The sequence below is a fragment of the Numenius arquata genome, chromosome 25 (assembly GCF_964106895.1).
Source record: "Numenius arquata chromosome 25, bNumArq3.hap1.1, whole genome shotgun sequence".
Lineage (NCBI taxonomy): Eukaryota > Metazoa > Chordata > Aves > Charadriiformes > Scolopacidae > Numenius > Numenius arquata.
Window position 1 is genome coordinate 5,891,152 of NC_133600.1, and position 21,123 is coordinate 5,912,274.

The 21,123-nt window shown below is 62.4% G+C and overlaps 2 protein-coding genes across 2 annotated transcripts; both read right to left on the reverse strand.

The window, feature by feature from the left end:
* Positions 1-279: 279 nt before the first annotated feature.
* On the reverse strand, positions 280-6,357 carry GRIN3B (glutamate ionotropic receptor NMDA type subunit 3B). Its single transcript, XM_074164039.1, has 9 exons — positions 5,896-6,357; positions 3,895-4,493; positions 2,389-3,430; positions 1,805-1,950; positions 1,488-1,603; positions 1,145-1,296; positions 874-1,038; positions 718-785; positions 280-601 (listed from the first exon to the last, which is right to left on the reverse strand). Exons 1-9 carry the CDS (start codon positions 6,355-6,357, stop codon positions 280-282), a joined length of 3,072 nt encoding a protein of 1,023 aa, XP_074020140.1.
* Positions 6,358-8,510: 2,153 nt separating this feature from the next.
* On the reverse strand, positions 8,511-19,523 carry WDR18 (WD repeat domain 18). The gene is made up of 10 exons (XM_074163861.1): positions 19,314-19,523; positions 18,521-18,631; positions 16,708-16,841; positions 15,436-15,577; positions 14,695-14,838; positions 14,411-14,475; positions 14,168-14,292; positions 10,678-10,844; positions 9,332-9,400; positions 8,511-9,054 (listed from the first exon to the last, which is right to left on the reverse strand). Exons 1-10 carry the CDS (start codon positions 19,521-19,523, stop codon positions 8,923-8,925), a joined length of 1,299 nt encoding a protein of 432 aa, XP_074019962.1. The 3' UTR covers positions 8,511-8,922.
* Positions 19,524-21,123: the final 1,600 nt, after the last annotated feature.

The following is a 21,123-nucleotide window of genomic DNA, read 5'->3' on the forward strand; positions in this document are numbered from 1 at the left end:
CCTCATCTCACCTTCCCCAAAACAGCCCCCCCAGCAGCGGTCAGCGTTTAAAGCCCTGGCATCGGCGGGTTGGGAGGGAGATGAGGGAGATGAAGGCCCCGGAGCTGGGGAAGGGACACCCCCCCGCCCCCAAAGGCCTTTTTCCTTCTGTCCCTCATCTCTTTCCTCCTGCTCCGACCGAGGGAGCGGGTGCTGGTCTTTCCTGCCCAGGGGTGTTTTGGGGCCTCCTCACTTCCTCCCTGCCCAGGGACTGGGCCGAGCCCCCCCCCCCGTCCCATGTCACCTCTCCTCCCGGGTCTCCTTGGTGGCCCGGCTGCTCTTCACCGTCCCCAGCACGGCCACCAGCTCGCTCTTCCTCAGCAGGGCCGCGCGCAGCTGGTCCCGCATCTCCTGGATCTTCCCCTCCAGCTCCCGCAGCTCGCTCTCACCGGACGCCCTGTCCAGGGGCTGCGGCACCCGCCCGTTCCCGGGGTGTCGCAGGGACACCCCCTCCTCCTCGGGGGGGGCTTTGTCCAGCTGGAAGCGCACCCGCCGTGCCCCCTTCTTCAGGGCACCCCAGGGCTGCCCCGCTGCCGGCCCCTGCCCGGGCTGGGGGTCGCACCTTAGTGGGGAGGGGGAGAAGGGCTGAGCTGGGGGGTCCCTCCATGGCCCCTGGGCTGGTAGGTGCCCACAGGGGGGAGGAGGAAGAGGGGGGCAGGCACCCAGCCCCGGCCCTACCTCCGCTCCAAGCCCAGCTGCCGGCTGCTCCGCTCCTCCGTGCCTGTGTTCAGAGCCCGGTGGATTTTCTGTGGGGCACACAGGGAGGGTGAGAAGGATGGGGGGGTAATGGGGTGGGGGGTGTCTCTGGGTGAGCCGATTCCCACCCCCCCACACCTGGCTCGTGTGCAGCCAGTAGTTGAATTTCTTCTTGCGCTTGATGCGGGGCAGGACCAGGCGGTAGAAGACGTGCTCCCCCAGGGAGGTGAGCAGGGACCCGCTCAGCCCGATGCACAGCAGCACAAACAGCCCCGAGAAGTGGTAGATGCCCATCTGCAGGGTCTGCAGGGAGAGAGGGGGGCATCAGCTGGGCTGGGGGGGGGGGGGGTGGGAATCAGCACACACCCCCCCCAGAGTCCCCCAAGGTGAGGGTCCGGCCGCCCCCCACCTCCGTGACGGCGAAGACGCGTTTGCCGCAGGGCACCATCTTGTACCACTTGTCGTGCAGGAGGTCAATGAAACCGGCCGACTTGTAGCGGCTGATGAACTCGGAGATGTTGGAGGTCAGCGGCGAGTTCTGGGGGAGGCCGATGCCGTAGCCTGGACCCGGTGAGGGGAGAAGGGAGGGGAAGAAAGTGGCACTGCTGGGGCCAGGGGGGCACAGCCCTTGCCATGGAGCAGGCACCCTCCCGGTCCTGCATGGCCATGGCCCTGTCCCAGCCACAGCCAGTGCACACGTGTGTACACACATGTACACACACACTCTCTGCAGCACCCCCCCACACACACACCTTCAATGGCAAAGGGCTTGCCCACGGTGAGCAGTTTGCAGTCGGAGTCGATGGAGACCTCGTAGTCTAGCAGCGACTTGTCCATGATGAAGGCGTTGAGTTTGGGGGGCTCTGTCCTGCACCGAGGCAGGGGGGTCCTCAGGGAGGGCCCCTCCCCCATTCCCTGGGGTGTGTGTCCCCCCAACCTGACACCTCTCCCTGGGGTGAGGGGGGAGGTGTGTGGCGGGGGGTGAGGGGTGCACAGGCTGCAGGGATGGGGCAATGGGGTTAAAGGAGGGGACCCTCCCCCACAACCCCATGCGCCCCCCCACCCTCACTTGAGCATGGTGACGCCGGCGGGGGTGGTGGGGACGTTGTAGCGCCGCATGTACTCGTGCATCTCAGGGAAGCTCTTCTTGATGTACTCCTCGGCGCTGCTCTCCCACACCGTGCCGAAGCGGAAGCCCTGCGAGGGGTGATGCAGCTGGAAGGAGGCACCGGAGCATCAGTCCCGGTGGGAATGGCCCCCCCAGCTCCCTGGGGACACGTCCCCAAGCCCCGAGCACACACAGCCCTCGGCAGGGCGGTCTGGGCAGCCTCTGGGGATGCAGCAGCTCTTGTGGGGTGTCTGGTAAAGAGCACCCTCAGCATGAACACAGCCCCCTTCTCCCCACCATGAAGCTGAGACCAGGATTAAACACCAGGGTGGAGGGAACACAAAGGTTCCTGCGGGTCCAGGAAGAGCCCCACGGCCTTGGGAGGGGCTGGGCTGCAGGACCAGGGCTGGGGAGACCTTTCATGCTCATCCCAGCAGGGAAAGTGCAGCAGGAAGGACAGACACCCCCCCACACACCCCATCACCACCTTCCCTGACCTTCAGCCCCATCTCACCCCATCTGAAGCAGCCCAAACACCCTCCTACCTTTGGGTCATGGATGCCCGAGAGCTCCTCGAAGGTCTTGTCCCCCACCATGACAGCCGCCAGGTTGGCTGTGTAGCTGGAGAGCACCAGGAGGCAGAAGATGGCCCAGAGGTTCATGAGGAAGCGGCCAGTGCAGCACTTGGGCGTCTTGCTGGAGACGGTGCGCCCAAAGAGGATGGCGTAGCAGAGGTTGAGGGCTGAGGAGTAGGAGAAGATCTTCATGCGGTTGCGACCGTGGGGGGTCATGCCGTAGGGGCTCTTCCACTCATAGAGGGTGAGGAAGAGTGCTGTCATGTGCAGGGCCACGAAGATGCCCACCCACATGGTCCAGTGCAAGGGCCACATGAAGGCCCCAATGGGCGACGCTGTGTCCTTCGTCCTCACCAGGATGCCCAGGCTGGTGGAGAAGAAGGGGCTGGTGAAGTCAATGACTTTGCTCCGCGCCGAGTTGATGCTGAAGGAGGTGACGGCCATGTGGGCCATGCCGCTGAGCAGGTCCCCCACCAGCCCCGTCCAGCGCCCGTTCTTCCACGCCCCGTATTTCCCATCACCCACAATGTAGAGCTCAAAGTCAAAGGGCATGTCCTCCGCCAGCTTCTCCAGCAGGTCGATGCAGTACCCGTAGCAGCACTTCTTGTACTCCCGCGGCACTGAGCCATTCTCGGTGCCCAGCTCCTCGAAGAGGGCGTCCAGCACGGCTGAGTCGTTGGTGCCGGGGTCCAGGCAGAGCTGCCCGGCTGGGCAGCTCCCATCCTCGTCCGCCTCCCGGGTGAAGACGAAGGGGTGCTCCACCAGCGTCACCACCCGCAGCTTCATGCGGGGCCCCTCGCTGGGGCTGGCCCGCTGGCGCTGGTTCTGCCACACACCCTCCTCCAGCTCCAGGTGGCCGTGCTGCCAGGTGCCCACCGTCACCCAGGTGGGGTCCCCCCGCGAGTCCCGCCGCAGGCTCCAGATGCGGAACTGCTGCTCCGGCCGCACCAGCGTCGCGTTCTCCACCCGCACGGTCCCTGTCCGGCCATGGAAGGACGTGTTGGCCATGAACCTGGTGGGAGCAGGGGGTGGTGGGTGTCATGGCTCCGGTGTCACCGGCTCCTGGACCACAGAACGGGGCCTGGGGCCGGGAGCAGGAGGTGCCGACTCAGGCACAGAGAAGGGCAGGGAGGAGCAGCAGGACCTGGCCCTGCGGCTCCCTGTGCTGGCAGGGCCAAGTGTTATTAATATTTATAGAGCAATTGAGCTCAGGCAGCACCAGGGAGATCTGAAGTGACATGTCCCCCCCCGTGCAGCTGGCACAAAGCATGTCCGAGGGGGCAGCGGGAACCAGGGGGGGAGCTGAGCCCCACGGTGGCAGCTACACATCAGGGACCACACCGAGCTCTGCGCCCTGGGGTCCCCCAGCTCTGCCCTCACCCCATCCCCCGGCTGGGGAACAGCCCCCCCCCACCGTGTACCCTGATACTATAGAGCCAGGAGGGGGGAAAGCAGTACCCACAGCACCTTCCTTACCGGGAGAGGAAGAGCCCCGAGGACTCGCCGCCTGCCCAGCGCCTGTCGTTGCAGTTCACCATTGTCTGCAGCAGAGCCAGGTCGGGGCGGACGCGGGCGGCGCTGCCGATGGCCCGGGACACCAGCTCCACCGCGTCCTGGATGAAGAGCTCCAGCGGTGGCCGGCTGACCTCCCCGTAGGCCAGTAGCCCCAGGGGCAGCCCCTCGGTCTGCAGCTCGCCGGCGCTGAGTGGGGAGCCCAGCATCCACTGAAACTCCTGCGGCAGCAGCCCCGACTCCTCAGCCACCTGGAAGATGAGCCGAGCACGCCGCAGGTCGCAGCCAAGCACCAGCACGGGGCTGGAGAGGGCCCTGAAGTGCTCCCTGTGCTGCCGGAGGTAGCTGGTGGCCCTGGGCTCGTCCAGGTAGCCGAGGTCCAGGATGGTGCGGAGGAAGAGCTGGGAGCGTCGGGCCCAGAGGCCGAGGAAGCCAGAGACGTCCCAGGGGCGGCAGAGCACCAGGTTGGTCTCCTGCCAGTCGTTGGCCTGCAGGACGCTCACCAGCACGTCCACCAGTGTCTCCAGCGAGCTCTGCCGCTCCATGTGGAAGTGGAAAGGGCTCTGCCGACACACAGGGGTTGTGGTTGTCCCCCTGCCCTGCTCCTGCCCTTGGGAAGAGCCTGGACACAGCAGCAGGCAGCGTCCCTCCCACCCCAGAGACCCCCTCCAAGCTCCCTGCCTGCTCCCTGCCTGCTTCCAGCCCCCTCCCAACCCGGGGAGATGGTTCCCCCCACCCATGAGCCCAGGGACCGGAGGGAGAGCCCAGGGAGGAGACCCCCGGCTGGGTGAGAGGGTTCATCACCACCCGTGCAGGGGGTTGTGCATCCCCCTGCCCACACACAGGAGGGTCTCACACTTCCTCAGCTCCCGCAGCCGGCACGGCACGCTCCAAGGACGCGCCGCTCGCCAGGCAGCAGCTGAGCAGACATGGAGGGCAGCGCAGCCTGCGGGCATCCGCTGCCTGCCCGGGCGTCCCCAGGGACAGGCTGGGGGACAGGGGCCGGTGTGGTCCTGCCACGTGCCGGGAGAGGGATCACCTCTGCCCAGGCACAGCCCGGGGTCAGCGCACACGTGGAGGGGCCCAAATGCGGTATGGCCCCCTGCGGAGGTGGTGTGTCCCCAGCAGGGACCAGCTGAGGGACAGGAGAGGGACAAATCCGCCCCAGGGACACAGGGCTGGGACAGGTCTCGGCTTGGCAGGGTTTGAGGTGTGAAATGTGGCATCGGGAAGCACAGGGGACTGCGGGGATCCAGCACCAGGGCACGTCCCCAAAGCCCTTCTGGGGCTGGACTGGGGTCGGACTGGGGCTGGCAGGGTGTGGGGCTGCTGGAGGAGCCGGGGAATTTGCCTTGGAGCGGGAACTGGGATGGGGCTGGGATAGAGCCAGGCAGGGGGCCAGGAGAGATGAGATGGGGGCTGGGATGGAGCCAGGATAGAGCCGGGATGGAGCCTGGGACAGAGCCAGGATGGGGCTGGAATGGGGGCCAGGAGTGGGCTGGATAGAGCTGCGATGGGGGCCAGGATAGAGCCAGGACGAGGCCAGGATGGAGCCCAGGATGAGGCTGGGATAGACCCAGGATGGGGGTCAGGATAGAGCCGGGATGGAAGTGGGAAATGGGGGTGGGATGGGGACGAGATGGGAGCCAGGACGGAGCCGGGAGGGTTTCGGGATGCAGAGAGGATGAGGGGCTGGAACAGAGTCAGGATTGGAGCAGGGATGGGGCTCGGGATAGGAGTCGGGATGGAGCCGGGACTGAGCCGGGAGGGGTCTCCCGGGATAGAGCCGGGATTGGAGCTGGGATAAGGATCGGGACAGGAGCAGGGATGGAGCCGGGACGGGAGCAAGGACGGAGGAAGGATGGATCCGGCACGGCAAACAGGGACGGAGCGCTGCGTCCCGGCGGCCCCGGTGCCCGCAGCCGCGTCCGAGCGTCCCGGTGGCGGTGCGGGTGCGGGTCTTACCTGCGCTCGGAAGGGCAGCGGCCCGCGGGTGTCGAGGAGGCTGAGGAAGGGGATCTGGAGGGCGGCGGCGAGGAAGTCGAGCTGCAGCAGCTCCCGGCGGGAGCGGGGCAGCGCCAGGACGGCGGCCACCCCCCGCACCACCAGCGCCCCGCAGAGCCACCGCGCCAGCGAGCCCGGGTCCCGCGCCGCCGGGGCGCCCGCCACCACCTCCAGGCTGAGGTTGTAGGGCAGCGCCGCCCCCCCGGGGCCGGGCCCCCCCCCGGGGCCGCTGCCGGGGCCGGTACCGGCGGCTCTGGCCAGCGCGGCGCGGAGCCGGGCGCGGGCGGGGGCGGCGGGCGGCAGCAGCGCCCCGAGGCGCACGGCGGGGCCGGTGCGGGCCAGGACGCGGCAGGGCTGCGGGTGCCCCCCCGCCGCCCCCAGCGCCGCCGCCGCCAGCAGCCAGAGCGCCCGCAGCCCCGCCATGCGCCCCGCCACCGGCCCCGCCGCTCTGCGCCCCGACGGGGCGGGCCGGGGGCGGGGGCGGCTCCGGGCGGGCGGGGGCGGCTCCGGGCGGGTGGGCAGCGCCCCCCGGTGCGGTGCCCGCCCGGCTCCGCAGCCCCGAGTGCGGGCAGGGACCGGCAGGGTCCCGCCGCCAGCGCCCGCCCCGTCCCCAAGCCGAGCGGGAGGGTCCGGGGCGGCCCCCGCAGCCCCCGGTGGGTCGCGCCGGGCACGTCCCACGCAGCGCCGGGCACGTCCGCAGCCCCCCCCGCCACGCCGGTACCCCCGCCCCGCACCCCGCAGCAGAGCGGGGCCCCCACCCGCCCGGTGCTGCCTTGCGGGGGCTGCGACCGTGGGGACCCCAGCAGGGAGCGCGATGTGCCCCGGCACAGGGACCCCCGCGCTTCCCGGGGGTCCCGGCTGCCTTTGGACCACCGGGACCTTCCTCCTCCTCCTCCGGCCGGGCGCTCACGGACGGCAATGCCGGCGCTCCCTGCCACCTCCCGGGCATTAGAAGCCCCTCGGGGCGGTGCTGAGCCGGGATCGGAGCCGTAAATTGTCCCCCCCCCGCGGTAAAGGCCCTCACCGGCTCCCTCCATCCCTCTGCGGAGATGCATCCTCAAACTCGGGGGGCCCCGGGGCCGCTGCGTGGGGAAGGGGCAAACGGCCTCAGCTCCTGGGGTGCAGCCAGACACGCAGCAGCTTTGCAGCCCCCTCTGCGGGGGGGGGAAAACGGGGTCACCCCCCCCGACAGCAGGGAAACTGAGGCACAGCACAGAGCTGCTCGGCACCAGTAGCACAAACACTGGCTGCCAGGGAGAGAGAGCCTCTGCTAAATTAATAAGAAAAAGAAAGCGAGAAAGGGAGCCAAATACCAGCTGGCAAAAAGTATTGATCACCAGGCAAATTTAATGAGTCACGGCTAATGAATTCCCCTTGCGGAGATGGGCCTGGAGGGGGGAGGCCTCCAGGCAAATCCTGCCAGGGCATGGGGAGCTCTGGAGGCCTCTTCTTGGGGGTACTGGTCCCCCAGGGATAATAAAGATGGAGCAGCACCCAGTGCCCTGGGCAGGAGTTGGGGACAAGGGGGGCAACAGGCTCTTGGCATGAAATAGCCCCCTCAAACCCCAGTCCCTGTCGGGGGCTCACAGGGCAGCCTCGTCCTGACTCCTGCCCTGACACGCACCCCACTGGGGGGCCATTGGGAAAGAGTATGGGATGACTGGGAGGGAGGGCTCGGGTCTGGGTTTGGTGGGGTGCAGCCTGCCACCCTCTTGGGGGGGCCTCGGGGCTCTCCCTGCAGGGGGGACACATTGCCACTGCGGCCCCTGGAGACCCTCCTTATTATCGGCCCTTATTAAGCAAAAGCATGACCTAAGGGAGCTGGGGGGAGCGGGGCTGCCCGGTCATTAAAGTGCACTTTAAATCAACTGCGCTTCCCTCTGGTGCACAGGACGGGGCAGTGGGTGCACCTGGGGACAGCCAGGGTCCCCGAGATCCAGAGGGACCCCTCCAACCCTCGTGGGGACAGGGAAGGACCCACGGGGCAGAGACGAGGGAGCAGCACAGCTTCCCCGGGACCAGAGGGAAGCCATGGAGGGTTATTGAGATCTGCGGCCACCAACAGGGTGTTAAAAAAAAGCCTCAGGCATCTTTCACTATAAAAAACAAATCTTTTATGTAAAAAATAAACCTAAACAAAACCCACAACCCCCGCTGCCATGCTCGTGACGATACAAAAGGCCGATTCCCCAGAACACCGTGAAAACAAAAGTAGCTGGATCCAAATATATATAAATTGTCAACTTACGAGATTGGAAATAGCACCTTGCCCCCCCTGCCCCTCCCCAAAGGAGTCAGCCCTGCGCCCCGAAACCCCCACCAGCACTCTGAGCCCAGGGACACCCCCACAGCCCCCTGCCCTCTCCCCCACCGGACCAGGAGGGGGGATACGGCACACCAGGGACCCCCCGCCTGTCCCCAGGCAGCACCTTTGCTGCCCCTGCCCCCCCCAGGAGCAGGAGCTGCTCAGCCCCCAGCAGGATCCCGGCTGCAAGGGGTCCGGTGACATCGAGCAGCGTTTCCCAGGGTGGGACGGGCAGAAGGGGGTCTCCAAAATCCAATCTCAAACCGGTATTAAGAGAAAAAAAACACTTTTCTGTCTGCACTGCAGGGTCAAGTAACAAAAAGAACCAAAAAAGGGCCAGGGGAAGAGACGGGGAAAGAGGGGGAGCCGCGTCCTGACCCCCCTCTCAGGAGCCGGCGACGCTCCTCCCGCAGCCGGTGGCTCTGCTCTGCCCCCGCCGGCACCGAGCAGCGAACGGGGGTGAAAACGGTCCCTGTGTTGTCCCGCACGCAGCAGCCCCGCAGCCCCCACGCACATCTCAGTCCCGTCTGGTCCAACAGGTGCCAGAGCCAGCGGGCAAACGCCCCGGCGTGTTCCGTGGGCCAGGCGCCGGCACCGCTGCGTGTGCGGGTGCCCCAGGGCCGGTTCTTCCCCGGGAGCCGGGCAGGGAGAGGCCGAGGGGTGCGAGGGCAGGGGGGGCCTCTTCATTTGGCTGGTTTGGTGATAATGCGAGCGGAGAAGTCAAAGAGGTTCTTGTTGATTTTCCGGAGGGTGCTGACCTCCTCTTCCAGCTCGCTCACCTGGATCGTCAGATGCTCCTGGTCTCCCACCAGGTTCTGCCACAGAAAAACACAAACAGCAAAGCGTCAGGCACTGGGGTCTCCCCTCCGGCCAGCAGAGGCTGGTGCTCCCCCAGACAGCAGCAAATCCCAAACCCTTTCATCCTCTCCCTCCTCTATCTCCTCAAACCACAGCCCCTCCTGCCTACACCATCAGCAATTTCTGGGGCTCGCTCCTCCCCGTCCCCAACTTGCACAGGGCCCCAGGAACTGGTCCAGCTGAAGAGAGGACACCCCAAGGGGTCTGCACCCCCTGTCTCAGAGCAGCTCTCACCTTTTCCCTCGTGGAGTACATCTGCGCGTACATCTTCTCGGCCTTCTCCAGGTAGCTCTCCCCAGAGTCCTGCAGGGACAGACAGGAGACACTGGCACAAGACCCGGGTCCTCTCCCGGCACCCCTGGGCAGGGTTCCCCATGGGAGGAGGCAAAGAAACCCTGCTGTCCCAGCCCCACGGGCCACAGCAGGGACCGATCAGACCCCAGAGGGGCACAGCCAGCCCTGCGGCACTGGCAGAGCCTGGCTGGAGCTGCAGCCCCTTTCCAAACTGGAAGGACCTTTGCACAGGGACGGGGGTCCCAGAACAGCCCCCTCAAGACTGCCCCGGGCAGGGGTCTGCAGGCTCCTCTCCCAGCACAGATGGAGCCTATTCCCTGGGGGGGGGGGGGGGGGGGAAGCGCTGGACTCGCCACCCCTGGCTGCTCCCCTGGCATCGTGCTGCGAGCGGAGGAGCCCGACTGGCTGCAGGACTGACGTTTCGGAAGCAGCAGCTGAGCCGTCCCCTCCACCGAGCAGCAAAGAGCCCCTCCTGGACTGGCTGCCACCTCCCCTACATGGAGCCCATCCATCAGCCGCGGCAGGACTGTCACTCGCCTGGGGACAGACGCTGACAGAGGAGAGCAGCTCTGGGACCAGCGGCAGAGAGGCCAGGGGATGGACTGGGCACAGCACACAGCCAGCCTGTGACCACTGATGGTGCAGGACACCCCCCTGCCTGGGGACAGCCACGCTGGGGCTGAGGGACAGCGGTGTTGGGACCAGCCCACGCTGCAGCACAAGGCTGGGAGGACAAATGACTGCACCAGGCAGGACAGCGAGAGGGAGGAGGAACGGGTCTCACCAGGCTGGAGAAGGGTGTTTTCAGAGGGAGAAGAGCCTCTGAGGGGCAAAGACACTGTGTGTGGGCTCTTGACAGGCAGGAGTTGGGGCAGGGCAGAGCCCCAACATCTCCAGACCTCCCCCTGACACCGGGGGGATTTCAAAGAACACCCTGTCCCCCAGCCAGGACCCTGCTCCACTGGGAGACCTTGGTCTGGGGGCTCCGATCCCCAGGCTGAGAACAGCCCTGATACAGCTGAGAGCACGGGAAGAGCCTGCCTGCTCGGCTCCCACCACACGTCAGTTAATTGAGCAATTCCACTGCTTTAGGAAATGGCACTTGGGGAAGTTTAGCAGCACGGGGGAAGATCAGAACAGGCCGAGCGTGGAGCTGCTGCCCATCACGAACGGACCGGGCACTGCCACTGCTCTGGCTGAAGGAGAAATTCTGGAACCTCCAACACAGAACTCCCCCCACCCGCCCTCTGTCTCCCCCTCACCAGCAGCCCCCTCGCCCCCGGTACCTGCTGGTGGAGCCCAAGGCGCAGCGTCACTCCCTCGCTGCCCTGCTCGTCGTTGCTCTCGGTGCCGTGGAGGTGTTTGCTGAATTTGGGCAGAGGCACGCTGGGCTTCCCGTCCGGGTTGAACATGTTGGCTGGGGCCAGCACTATGAAGGCATTTGTCACCGGACCTGGGACAGGACAAGAGGAGGAGACGGGTCAGATCCCCCCCTCTGGCAGGGTTGTCTCTTGCCTGGTGCCTCGGGCAGCCCCGAGAACAGAGTGAACTCGGGGTGCATGGACCTGCCAGGACACCTGCCTTCCTCCCACCCCCGGGTGAGGTAGAGCCCCTCTCCCCGTCTCTGGTGGTGGGAGTCGGGGCCGCAGCTCCCCACCCCAGGCCCAGCAGGCTCAGGGAGGAGCGGGTGGCCCGGCCATCCTCCGCAGAGCCAGCCATCCATCAGCGGCTGCCGCTTTCCCAGCTGTCTCCTGCAATGATCTATCACACACTCTCGTTTGGCAGAGCTAATGAGCGCTTTAATTACTGCATTTACCCACACAGGCTGCTGCTTTCTGTCAGCAGCCCCCTCCGCCTCCCCTTCCGAACTCGTGCTCACTGCTGAACTCCCACCGCTGCTCCCCCACACCCCAAACCTCTCCCTGTCATACGCAGTGACCCCCCAGCCCCCTGAAGCCCCCCGCACACCTTGGGCAGCCAGTGAGCAGAGCAGCTCAGTCACTCCTAATAAATCCCGGACCATCCATCTTCCACCAGCTGAACCCGACAGCGCGAAGGGAAAGGTTAAAAGGATCCAGATGCACCTGAGCAGAGGCAGCGCCCGCCCAGCATCCCTGCCAAAGGCAGCGGGGAACAGTGCAGGATGAGGGGGGAAACCCAGGATGGGGAGCCTGGGGGACACAGAGCTGCCTGAGGGGCTCAGTCTCCGCAGAGGAGATGGACAAAAGCACCTCTGATGCGGACGAGGGCTCCCTCACCATCATCTCCCCCTCCAGCTATGCCAGAGCCTGCGCCGAAGCCTGACCCTCCCCAGATCCAAGGCTGGATCACAGCAGCAAACCAACGGCTACAGGAGCTGCTCTGCCAGCAGTGCCGGGCTGGCCCCCAAGCTGCTCTTTGCCAACGCTTCGCTGTAACAAACCATTTGTTTCACTCTCGCTCCCTCCCTAAAGACAAGAATTTGCTACTGCTTATGAAAGTGTCCATTAGTGAGATTACTGCTGCTGGGCCACCGGCAACTCCAGGAGCAACTGGAAAGGAAGGGATGAGAAAGGCGGAGAAGAGAAAATCTCAGGAACCACCCCACAGATCCCCAAGCCTGGTCACCACCCAGGGCAGGCTCCCCCAGCAGCTCTCGGGGCCCAGCGAGGCTGCAAGTCCTGTCCAAGCCCACCTCATCACGATGGCTGGGGCACCAGGCGGTGGGTGACACCCTGCTGGTGTGGGCAGAGGGACCGGACTCAACTGGCAGAGAATAAACAACCCGGCTTCCAACACCGGCAGCTGCCACCGGGACAGATCAACCGGAGCATCCCCGGGGGGAGGGCTAGCAGGAACGAGCCCCTGGGGACGGTTTGTGCCACACGGTGTGTGCAGAGAGAAAGATGGAGCTTCTGTGACAGGACGGGAACTGAGGCCTGGAGGGACGCTGGGGCAGCGCTGGCAAGGGACTGGGGGGTGCTGCCCCCCATCCCACTGGTCCCCGCTCCCCTCGGTGCGGGAATAGCCACGCTGGGTACCCAGAGGCAGCCCTGCCTTGCCCAGCGCAGTCACAGCCCATCACCCAACAGCAGCAGCCCAGTTTCTCAAAGTCCATCTCCCTGCCCATGCTCGGCCACCCTGCCTGCCCCTCGCCATCAAGGACAAGCAAACCTTGCTGGAAAAGCCCCCTGCATCCCTCCTGCTGCACAGCTATGCTCCTCTCAAGCCCCAAGCCATGCTCCAGCCCCGTCGATCTATTTGCAGCACCATCACGTGGGGAGGGCAGCGGTTTCTGACCTGCCCCCAGACACCCATGAGCAGAGGGACCTTGCTTTCCCGAGCACACAGGGCTGGAGGACGCTGTCATGTCAGCCCTGGTAGAAATGGCTGTCTCCTCTCTGCCTCGGGAAGGGAAAGGCTCAGGGAACATGCTGGAGGGGGGAGCGGGGCAGTGGCAGGGAACAGACCTTGCTGGGAGGCTCAGGTCACCACTGGGAGAGGGGGCAAGAAAGGCCAAGGGGAGATGGTGACCGTTGGAAACCAGCACTGCAGGGAACCCGCTGCCCCACTAAGGGGGTGACAGCGCTGCCCCAGAGGGACAGCACTGGGACAGAGGAGCTGCAGAGCCCCCGATGCAGGGATCATCCTCCTCGAGCTCCCTACAGTGCGGCTTCCCCTGGACGGCAGCTCCTGACCCACAGCCCCACTCCCAGGCTCCAGTGAAGCACACGGTGGCAGCAGGGAGAACCGGTGCCAGGGAAGCCAAACCTCTGCCCGCAGGAAGAAGCGAGCCATGGAGCTGCAGAAAGCACCCGCACCTCACAGCCCCAGCACCCAGTGGCACCCTCAGCCTGGTCCTGCCCCTCACAGGAAGCGCTTGTGTCCATCTGCACTTCCCTGCAGCCTCAAGGAGGGTTGTAATGCCTGGCTCGTGGTGAAAGCTTGCCCCCCCCCTCCTCTGATGACTCACACAGCTCAGATTTTGTCTGCTGTCACCCCTCTGGTGCCAGTGGAGCAAGGCTAATGGAGACCTACTGCAGCGCCCGTCCAGAAACGGTCCTTGGCAGCAGAAGGAAAGGGTCTGCAGATAGCCCAGCCCCCAGCAACCGCCCTGGGGCAGCAGCTTGGCCAGAGGCAGCGTCACAGCGGAACAGGGTCTGACTTTCACCACCGTCACCTTCTGGGAGGGTTTAGGCAGCTGCGAGCCCCACCAGCAAGAGACTGATCACAGAAGAAATCCACTGTCAGCAACAGCTCAAATGCAACAGGAGGGCAAAATCGTCCACTGCTCTGAGGCACTTAATTGCTGATCTGAGCCTGGAAAGGTTTGTTTGCACGGTTTATCGCAGCCGTTAGACTGAAATCCCAGATGACTGCTTATATCAGATTCACTTCAGGCCTAATGAGCTCACGGGTGCTCATTGCTGGGGTCACAGGGACAGTCTCTTCTCCAGACACCTCCTCCCGCTCCCGTAGCCTCCCCAGGCCTTGGGGTGCATGTGGGGCAACCACTCCCTTTGGGAAACAAGGAGGAAGATCCTGGATGTCCTCAGCGATAGGGTGAAATCTCTGACTCACTCCCTGACAGCTGCACAGGGAGGTTGTTAACAGACATGGGCAAGGTCAAAACATCATGCCAGACAGTGAAGGCATCCCTCCGATGCCTCTGCCCTTCCTGGAGGCATGAGGCAAGTACCAGAGAAATGCCTCAAATGCCCAGGGCAGCCTCACAGTAGCACAAGCGGCCACCGGCAGCTGAGGAGGAAAGGATCCCAGAGATAAGAGCGTGCCTACCTTTGTGATTCATCGTCTTCAGGCACTGCTTGCTCTGGATGTCCCACAGCCGGACGGTTTCATCGTGTGAGCCGGAGAGCAGCAGGCTGCCATCCGTGGAGACAGACAGACACGTCACCTGGTTCCTGGAATGGGGAAGAGAAGAGGGAGTTTAAACTCAGGATGACCCGAGGACTGGCCAAGACCGGGGAGGTGGGCAGACGGGGGTGACGAAGCACCTGGTGGGTACGTCTGGTCCCTCACCTGTGCCCTTTGAAGACCTTCCCGTTCTCCCGCTCTGTCTGGAAGGTCCGGTCTCTCTGTACCGGCTGCAGAAATGCAGGAAGGAAGGGAGAGAGTAGTTTAAATTCAGGAAGATGGAAGCCAGCAGGTTCATCACTGTGTCTGGAGGGGGCAGAGGAGACACCAGGAACCCAGGCCCTCCCATGCCCTGGCAGGTCACACCAGTCACGTAGGTGGGAGGTGACAGTGGCTCAGGGTGCCACATCGGGAGCAGACGGAGCAGATCTGCAGCCCCAGGCACTCACCCAGGCACAGAGGTCAACCTGGAAGATGGACCCGTCCATGCCGCCGCAGAACATGTGGTACTCAGAGAGGTCAAGAGTCACAGCCATGATCCCCACGTCAAAGAGGACGGAAAGCAGGAGCTCCCCAGATGAGATTTCCCAGAGCTGGAGCAAGAGGGTACAGAGGAATCAGGGGCTTAAATGTTAACGACAGGATTGGAAGAACACACTGCTGCTTATCAGCACTTGCCCCACGGCATCCTGCGGATGGGAAAACCAAGTCTAAGGTGTAACCATGGCAGAACCCAGGATCAGCCCTTCGTGACCACGAGACAAGTCTCCCAGGCAGCTCCAAAACGGGCCTTAGCCCCCTTACGAGCCCGTCCTGCAGGGGACAGACCCCCCTCTGCAGAGCAGGAGGAGCAAGCAGTGGGCTCCAGCCTGCTCTGCTCCCCACCCCTCCAGACTGAAGGAGATCAGTGAGGGGAATGAGAGGAGCTGACCCCGACATTCCGCAGAAGAGGGACTGCAAAGCATGCAGAGGCCCAGCCCCAGGGCAGGTGCGGAGAAACTGCTGGTGTTTGGAGAGGCAAAGCCCATTAGTGGGTCTGGCAGCTCTGAGTCATCGCAGAGACAGCCAAGAAATTCAGCCACTGCAGCCCTCACGGACAGCCCTGCTGCAGCCCAGCAGACTCTGCTTTAACCCTCTGGGGCCCGTGCATCTCTGGGGCTCCCGCTGCAGGGGACGGGGACAGGCCTTACCTTCGCTGTCTGGTCAAGGGAGGCAGTGGCAGCTCGTGCCAAGGGCCCTCCAAAGCCGCAGCACAAGTCTGTGATGGGGAGGCTGTGTCGGGACCAGACGTGGCGAGGGTCAGGGATCTGGGAGGGCTCTGCCTGCAGCACGCTGTGGGGCAGAGCAGAAGGACAGGTTGGCACGTGTCGGGGTTTAACCCCAGCCAGGAACCAAGCCCCACACAGCTCACTCACCCCCAGTGGCATGGGGAAAAGAATCAGAAGAACAAAAGTGAGAAAAAACTCATGGGTTAAGATAAAGACAGTTTAATAAGGAGAGCAAAAGCTGTACACACCAGCAAAGCACAACAAGGAATTCATTCCCTGCTCCCCATTGGGGGTCCAGCCTCCCCAGGAAAGCCGGGCTCCATCACGCCTTACTTGGGAAGACAAACTCCATCACTCTGAATGTCCCCCCTTTCCTCCTTCTCTCCCAGTTTATACATTGAGCATAATGTCACACAGCACGGAATGTCCCTGTGGTCAGTAGGGTCAGCGGTCCCCACTGTGTCCCCTCCTAACTCCTTGTGCCCCCCAACCTGCTCGCTGGCAGGGGGGTGAGGGGCAGAAGCTGTGTAAGCTTGTACACTGGACACTGTAAGCACCGCTCAGCAGTAACTAAAACATCTCTGTGTTACCAACGCTTCCCAGCACAGATCCCTAATGCAGCCCCACACCAGCTACTGCGAAGAAAATTAACTCTACCCCAGCCTGAATGGGCCCAGCAGGGCAGGGCGGCGAGAGCAGCGCTGGGGATGCTGGAGCAGAGCGGCTGCAAGGAGAGCAGCCAAGGCTTTGCCTCCCCCGGGATGGCTCTCTGGGCTGCAGAGACCAAGCGGGACACAGAAGCCATCAGCAGCCACAGCACACGCAATATAGAGGATGAGGGCCACCACTGAGCTCCTCATCCCAGAGGGGACAGAGATCTCAGCAGGGGAAGGGAACGATCCACTCTGCGCCAAGCAGGGGAAAGAAGTCAGAGCCATATGTTGCAGCCTGGGGAACTCAGTGAGACACCGGGACAAACCTCCTGGGCAGCGAGGATGACGGCAGTGGAAGAGCTGCCTAAGGAGGGCACAGACTCGTCACCAGGCTTTACAAACAGCTTAGACAGGCGGGCTTAGGCAGAGCTGATTCCGCCTCCGGGGAGTGGTGGCTGATCTCTTGTTCTAATATTCCTCACCCAGATGCTCCCTGTGCCCCGTGCGAATGGGCTGAGACCTCCCCGCGGGCCACCGTTACCTGTAAAGGTTCCACACCAGGGCCAGGCAGTCCTTCGCCCCCGAGAGAAAGTGGCTGCTGTCGTCAGTAAAGCAGAGGCATGTGAGGTCCTGGTAGTGTCGGTTCAGGATGGCCAGGAGGTTCCCATTAGAGACCTGGTGCAAGGGAAAGGGCAAGAGAGCGTTAAGAAAGGAGCACTGTGATGCCCCGGAACAACGTAGCGCCCTGCCCTCAATGCTTGTGGGTTAACTCTGGAGCCAAGACACAACTGTGCAGTTAAGACTTCCTCTTTACTATTAATATTACTTTGATGGCTTCTTCCAACCTCCCACAACACCTAACGAGATGGCTGCGGGGGTTACAAAAGCCACAGGAGGCTGCATGCCACCCTGGGGGCTGCTGCACTTCAGCATGGCTGCACGGTCTCGGGCCAAGGGAGGCTTCAGGGTGGACAAGGAGTTCCCTAAACCCAGGGCTTTTCTTGTGAACAGGTGACACTGCAGATGGGGAGGGAACTGAGGCGGCAGCGAGGGGGCCCTGTACAAAAAAACAGAATCGACTCCCTCTCGTTGTCTGAATTGCACCTAAAAATAAATCCAGGCTGCAATTCAAGGGAGAACAAGCGGTTTCACAGAGAAGGCACAAAACGAGGGCTCTTGGGCCCATTCCCAGCTCTACAGTGGTTTCCATGCAGCCTCTCCAAGGTGCCTGTTCCCTCCCTGAGGTTGACAGTGCCGTCACAGCTCCAGGCTGGGAAGCGCCTGCACAGCTGGGCTCGCTGGGGACAGACAGACAGGGCCATGTTCCTCAGATAAACAGCGGGGATCAGTTCAGAGCATCAGGAGTGAGTAACTCCCGCTTGCTGCAGCCTCAGCCCAGCATCCCTGCTGAGGGCTTTTCTTCCAACGCCGCCACAAGCACATTTTGGAAAGAAAAACCTGATGAATTAAGATAGAGCCGCCCACATAACAAGGCTCAGAAACATCCCCCAGCACCGAGAGCTTTCCAGGTTAGACATCTCCGTGTTTAATCCCAGGGCTCAGAACAAGCTTGTTCTTTTATTTGCTTGGTGAAGTGCTTAGAATGTAGCATAATCCCCACGTAAACACACCGCTAATTAAAAATAGAAGGATGATGACCAGAGCACGGCAGTCTCTGCAGACATCCAGATCACAAGTCACATACAAATTTTAGGCTAAAACATGGAAGAACTGCTGAAGGAAAACTAGGTCCTGTGTTTCTGCTTCGAGGGAGCCACACCTGACCCCTGGGGCATCTGCAGCAGCTTGGGAAGAGAAGGAAAGAACAGACCTAAGCCTCACCCAGCACCTCCCACCACAATTTCACCGCATGCTCAGTGTATAAAGCTGGGGAAGGCGGAGAAAGAAGATACGTTCAGAGTGATAGAGTTTGTCTTCCCAAGTAAGGCGTGATGGAGCCTGGCTTTCCTGGAGAGGCTGGACCCCCGATGGGGAGCAGGGAATGAATTCCTTGTTGTGCTTTGCTGGTGCGTACAGCTTTTGCTCTCCCTATTAAACTGTCTTTATCTCAACCCACGAGTTCTCTCACTTTTGCTCTTCTGATTCTTTTCCCCACCCCACAGGGTGGGAGTGAGTGAGTGGCTGCGTGGGCTTTAGTTGCTGGCGGGGATTAAACCACGACAGGAGCCCAGACCACACCAGGAAAGCTGAAACGTCCATGACACAGCAAAGCCCTCACCCTGCTGTGGAGCCCAGATAACGTGGATTTACTGACACCTGATGGGACAGGGGCACCCGGTAACCGCACAGGATGAAAGTCTCTGCGCCCCCCAGCCCTGCGCCAGCCCCCTCACCTCCCACAGGTAGATGCTCTCGGCAACCCCGGCCAGGATGTAGAGCCCGTTGGGAGAAGCCGTCAGGCAGGTCACCGGCCCGGGGCATATGATCTTCTGCTGGAGCTGGTCCTGGGGGCAGAAAGAACACGGTGACCCTTCAGTACGGGCTGGAGTACGGGAGGGAGAGAGAAACAAGACCCTGGGAGAAGAGGCAGCTCCGGCAGCGTCCGACATGCTGCAACTGCCCGCGTTTGAGCCGTGTCCTCAACCCACATCAGCACAGCTGTGGTTCAGGTTCACTGCTGAAGAGGAAGATGATGAAGAGCACAGTCCATGCGTGCAAACCACATCGAATTGCTCTGCATTTTGCTGAAAGTTTTGCTGCAGTATTTTTTTTTAGCCCCACAGGGAAAAGGTAAATTCTCCTCCACCCTCCTCCGAGCACAGAGCTCCAGCCACAGACAGCAGGAGGTGCCTGTGATGATGGGGGTCGTTATGGAGAGAGGGACCCTGGGGCGGTCCGGCCACAGATACGGAGGGCTGAATGGAGAGAAGAGCCCTGGAGGGGGGGTCTGGCCACAGAGACAGGGGGGTCTCTACGGGTAGAGCGGCCTTGGGGGGGGGGGGGAAGGGGGGGTGCCTGACCATAGAGACAGGGGGTCTCTATGGGGAGAGCGGCTCCCACCACAGAAACGGGGGGTCTCCAGGGTGGGGGGCCCGGCGCATCCCCACAGGGTCGGGGAGTCCCCCCGCGAAGCCCGGGGCCGCCCCCCGAGCCGAGGCCTCCCGGGGCCGCCCGCCGCGCCGGTACCTTCCTCTGGAGCTCCCAGACGTTGATGTAGCTCTTGCCCAGCTGGGCCCCCAGCAGGTGCTCGCCGCCCAGCAGCGCCAGCCCGCGCGGGCCGCTGTTGCCGCCGCGGTAGCCGGGCAGGGCGGAGCCCGAGTGCAGCTCCCAGACGGAGCAGTTGCAGAGCGGCCCGGCGGCGTCCGACACCAGCGCCACCTCCATGGGCGCCGCCATCTTCCCGGTCCGCCAGGGCCAGAGAGAGCGCGGCGGCCGCCTAGAGCGCCGCCCTCCCCTCGTCACCGGCCAATCAGAAGCGGCGCCGCCGCGGCCGCGCGCCTGCGCGGGGCGGGACCTGCCGCGGCTGCCCGCACGCGGCAGGAAGCTCAGCAGGGCCCGCCCCGGCCCGGCCCGGGATGGGTGACCCCGGGCAGCGCTGGGTCTGTGGGCGCCCTGTGCGCACCCCACGGACACCCCGAATCCTTGTGGGCACCCCATAGGGACCCCGAGGCACCCTATAGTCCTATAGGGACCCCATGGACACCCCACAGCCCTATGGGCACCCCATAGGGACCCCGAGGCACCCTATAGTCCTATAGGCTCTCCATCGGCAGCCCTATGGGCACCCCGTGGACACCCCACAGCTCTATAGGCACCCTGTGGGGACCTTATAGACCCAGGGACACCCCATATCTTTGTGGGCACCCCACAACCCTGTGGAGACCCCACAGGGACCCCATGGCACCCTATAGAATCATAGAATCATCCAGGTTGGAAGAGACCCTTGGGATCATGGAGTCCAACCATCTACCCTACTCTACAAAGTTCTCCCCTACACCATATCCCCCAACACCACATCTCAACGGTTCTTAAACACATCCCGGGATGGCGGCTCAACCCCCTCCCTGGGCAGCCTATTCCAATGCCCGACCACTTGTTCTGTGAAAAATTCTTTCCTAATGTGTCCAGTCTAAACCTACCCTGTTGGAGCTTGAAGCCGTTCCCTCTCGTTCTATCGCTAATTACCTGTGCGAAGAGACCAGCACCAACCTCTCTACAGTGTCCTTTCAAGTAGTAATTGAAATAATAGGCACTCCATAGGGACCCCATGGACACCCCACAGCTCTTTAGCGACCCCACAGTCCTGGGGTCACCCCGTGACGGGCACCCTATAGCCCCATGGCACCCCCTGACACCCCCAGGGATAGAAACCCCGGACAACACACCTTTTTTTTTTTTTTTTAATATTTCATCAACTTTACAGGGTTACAATTGTCTTAAATATTCTGAAGTTTAAATACAATCTGTATAATAATGTTATTATAAAATGTAAACTTTCAGTGTTTTTATTTTATTTTATCTTTTTTTTTTTTTTTAATAATCAAAAGTTTCAATACCTGAATGTTTGCAAAACTGAAATATTTCACCGGGGCTCGGGTGCGCCCGAGGCCACCGCTCTCAGAGGTAGAATGTGGTTTTTTATTCTTTCTCTTTTTTTTGTCTTTTTTGTGGTTTTTTTCTTTTTCATTTTTCACCTGAGTTAAGATCTGCTCGCTGGGTCCATCTGCAGCCGGGGCCCTTCCTTTTTTCTTTCCAAACCCCAGAGAAACTGATTTAGGCTATTTTTTTTTTTTTGCTTTTTTTTTTTTTTTAAATCGATATGCAAAAAGAAAAATAAAGTGGAAGGTAATACGCTCTCAAAAAAAAAAAAAAAGAGGGGGAGGGAAGAGGAAGGGGGGGGAATAAAAATAATTAAAAAAAAAAACAAAAAAAACCCCAAGCAACCCAAAACAGTGACTGTACAAATGCAAAAACTCACTAAGAAAATCTAATGCCC

Coding starts and splice junctions, on each gene's coding strand:
- GRIN3B (XM_074164039.1), bottom strand. CDS start 6,357: ATGGCGGGGCTGCGGGCGCTCTGGCTGCTGGCGGCGGCGGCGCTGGGG. Junction 786..873: donor ACTGGCTGCACACGAGCCAG/GTGTGGGGGGGT, acceptor TGTGCCCCACAG/AAAATCCACCGGGCTCTGAA. Junction 602..717: donor CAGCTGGGCTTGGAGCGGAG/GTAGGGCCGGGG, acceptor CTCCCCACTAAG/GTGCGACCCCCAGCCCGGGC.
- WDR18 (XM_074163861.1), bottom strand. CDS start 19,523: ATGGCGGCGCCCATGGAGGTGGCGCTGGTGTCGGACGCCGCCGGGCCG. Junction 18,632..19,313: donor TCTGGGAGCTCCAGAGGAAG/GTACCGGCGCGG, acceptor TTCTGCCCCCAG/GACCAGCTCCAGCAGAAGAT. Junction 14,293..14,410: donor AAGGTCTTCAAAGGGCACAG/GTGAGGGACCAG, acceptor TCCCCATTCCAG/GAACCAGGTGACGTGTCTGT.